This window comes from Oncorhynchus mykiss, chromosome 30 (assembly GCF_057628025.1).
Source record: "Oncorhynchus mykiss isolate SJ-2025 chromosome 30, ASM5762802v1, whole genome shotgun sequence".
NCBI lineage: Eukaryota > Metazoa > Chordata > Actinopteri > Salmoniformes > Salmonidae > Oncorhynchus > Oncorhynchus mykiss.
This window is the reverse complement of record NC_143051.1, coordinates 10,467,501-10,470,000: the sequence shown is the minus strand read 5'-3', so window position 1 is coordinate 10,470,000 and position 2,500 is coordinate 10,467,501. Positions and strand designations below refer to the sequence as shown.

Here is a 2,500-nt window from a genome sequence, read left to right as displayed (position 1 = left end):
TGTGATCTCTCCAGGTGAAACCTGGGTTCTGCTGGTCGTAGGGTTGACCTCCACCATAACCTCTGGATGCTCTATGAATTCTAGGCCACACCCCCTCCTGGCCAGGGTCACTGCCAGGTCACAGCGCTCTCCCACCTCAGCTCCATCCAGGAAACGCTGTTAGGGGTCAGAGGTCAGATGTCAAAGGTTAGAGGTTAGGGACCATTCCTTTATCTCTGGAGATTATATAAGGGGTCAAATCCATTTCATGTTGTATTTTATCACGCAACCCCATTGGCTGCTGTCACCGGCTTCATCAGTAAGTGCATCGATGACGTTGTTCCCACAGTGACCGTACGTACATTCCCCAACCAGAAGCCATGGATTACAGGCAACATCGGCACTGAGCTAAAGTGTAGAGCTGCTGCTTTCAAGGAGCGGGACTCTAACCCGGAAGCTTATAATAAATCCCGCTATGCCCTCCGACGAACCATCAAACAGGCAAAGCATCAAAACAGGAATAAGATTGAATCCTACTACACCGGCTCTGACGCTCGTCTTATGTGGCAGAGCTTGTGAGCTGGGCTTCCCTTTAAACTGTTGACCTTTAAACAGGTCAACATTCACAAGGCCGCAGGGCCAGACGGATTACCAGAAAGTGTACTCAGAGCATGCACAGACAAACTGGCAAGTGTCTTCACTGACATTTTCAACCTAATACAAACATGTTTGAAGCAGACCACCATAGTCCCAGTGCCCAAGAACACTAAGGTAACCTGCCTAAAGAACTACTAACCCGTAGCACTCACATCTGTAGCCATGAAGTGCTTTGAAAGGCTGGTCATGGCTCACATCAACACCATTATCCCAGAAACCCTAGACCCACTCCAATTTGCATACCGCCCCAACAGATCCACAGATGATGCAATCTCTATTTCACTCCACACAAAAGGAACACCTATGTGCGAATGATATTCATTGACAACAGCTCAGTGTTCAACACCATAGTGCCCTCAAAGTTCATCACTAATCTAAGGACCCTGGGACTAAACACCTCCCTCTGCAACTGGATCCTGGACTTCCTGACAGGCCGCCCCCAGGTGGTAAGGGAAGGCAACAACACATCTGCCACGCTGATCTTCAATACAGGGGCCCCTCAGGGGTGCGTGCTCAGTCCCCTCCTCTGTACTCCCTGTGCGTGGCCAAGCACGACTCCAACACCATCATTAATGGTTGCTGTTATCCAGGACCTCTATACCAGGCGGTGTAAGAGGAAGGCCCAAAAAATCTGCCCAAGACCACAGCCACCCTAGTCATAGATTGTTCTCTCTGCCACCACACGGCAAGCGGTACCGGAGCGCCAAGTCGAGGTTCAAAAGGCTTCTTAACAGCTTCTACACCCAAGCCATAAGACTCCTGAACAGCTGATCAAATAGCTATCCGGACAATTTTTTACACTGCTGCTACTCGCTGTTTATTATGTATTATCTATGCATAGTCACTTTACCCCTACCTACAGGTACATATTACTGAAATTTCCTCAACTAACCTGTACCCCCGCACATTGACTCAGTACCGGTACCCCTCTTATATATTTTACTTTTGTATATTTATTAAATATTATTATAAACTATTAATTTTTCTTAAAACTGCATTGTTAGTTAAGGGCTTGAAAGTAAGCATTTCACTGTAAGGTCTACACTTGTTGTATTCAGCATTTCACGGTAAGGTCTACACTTGTTGTATTCAGCATTTCACGGTAAGGTCTACACTTGTTGTATTCAGCGTTTCACGGTAAGGTCTACACTTGTTGTATTCAGCATTTCACGGTAAGGTCTACACTTGTTGTATTCAGCGTTTCACGGTAAGGTCTACACTTGTTGTATTCAGCGTTTCACGGTAAGGTCTACACTTGTTGTATTCAGCGTTTCACGGTAAGGTCTACACTTGTTGTATTCAGCGTTTCACGGTAAGGTCTACACTTGTTGTATTCAGCGTTTCACGGTAAGGTCTACACTTGTTGTATTCAGCGTTTCACGGTAAGGTCTACACTTGTTGTATTCAGCGTTTCACGGTAAGGTCTACACTTGTTGTATTCAGCGTTTCACGGTAAGGTCTACACTTGTTGTATTCAGCGTTTCACGGTAAGGTCTACACTTGTTGTATTCAGCGTTTCACGGTAAGATCTACACTTGTTGTATTCAGCGTTTCACGGTAAGGTCTACACTTGTTGTATTCAGCGTTTCACGGTAAGGTCTACACTTGTTGTATTCAGCATATAACAAATCAAAAAGGGAAAAAACAGGACTGATCTACACACGTCAGTAGTCTACTCTCTTTCATTTGACTGGATGTTTAAAGGACTCTTATTTCACAGCCAGTATTCAATAAGAGTTTTCTATACAAGGTTCCTGTAATCAAGCAGTAAAACATGGTCCGGATTATCTGACACAGACACTAAAACTAGTCCAGGACCAGGCTGAATCTGTGTCTGGGGAAACTAAAACTAGTCCAAGACCAG

The 2,500-nt window shown here is 45.3% G+C and overlaps 1 protein-coding gene across 1 annotated transcript in view; it reads right to left on the bottom strand.

Moving 5' to 3' along the window:
• The window catches only part of LOC110489377 (integrin beta-8), a 74,903-nt gene that overhangs the window by 67,331 nt on the left and 5,072 nt on the right, over positions 1 to 2,500 (bottom strand). The window contains exon 3 of the mRNA XM_036971572.2: positions 1 to 156. This exon is cut by the window's left edge and continues 16 nt beyond it. Within this exon, the coding sequence (XP_036827467.2) occupies positions 1 to 156 (156 nt within the window). The remainder of the gene's footprint in view (positions 157 to 2,500) is intronic.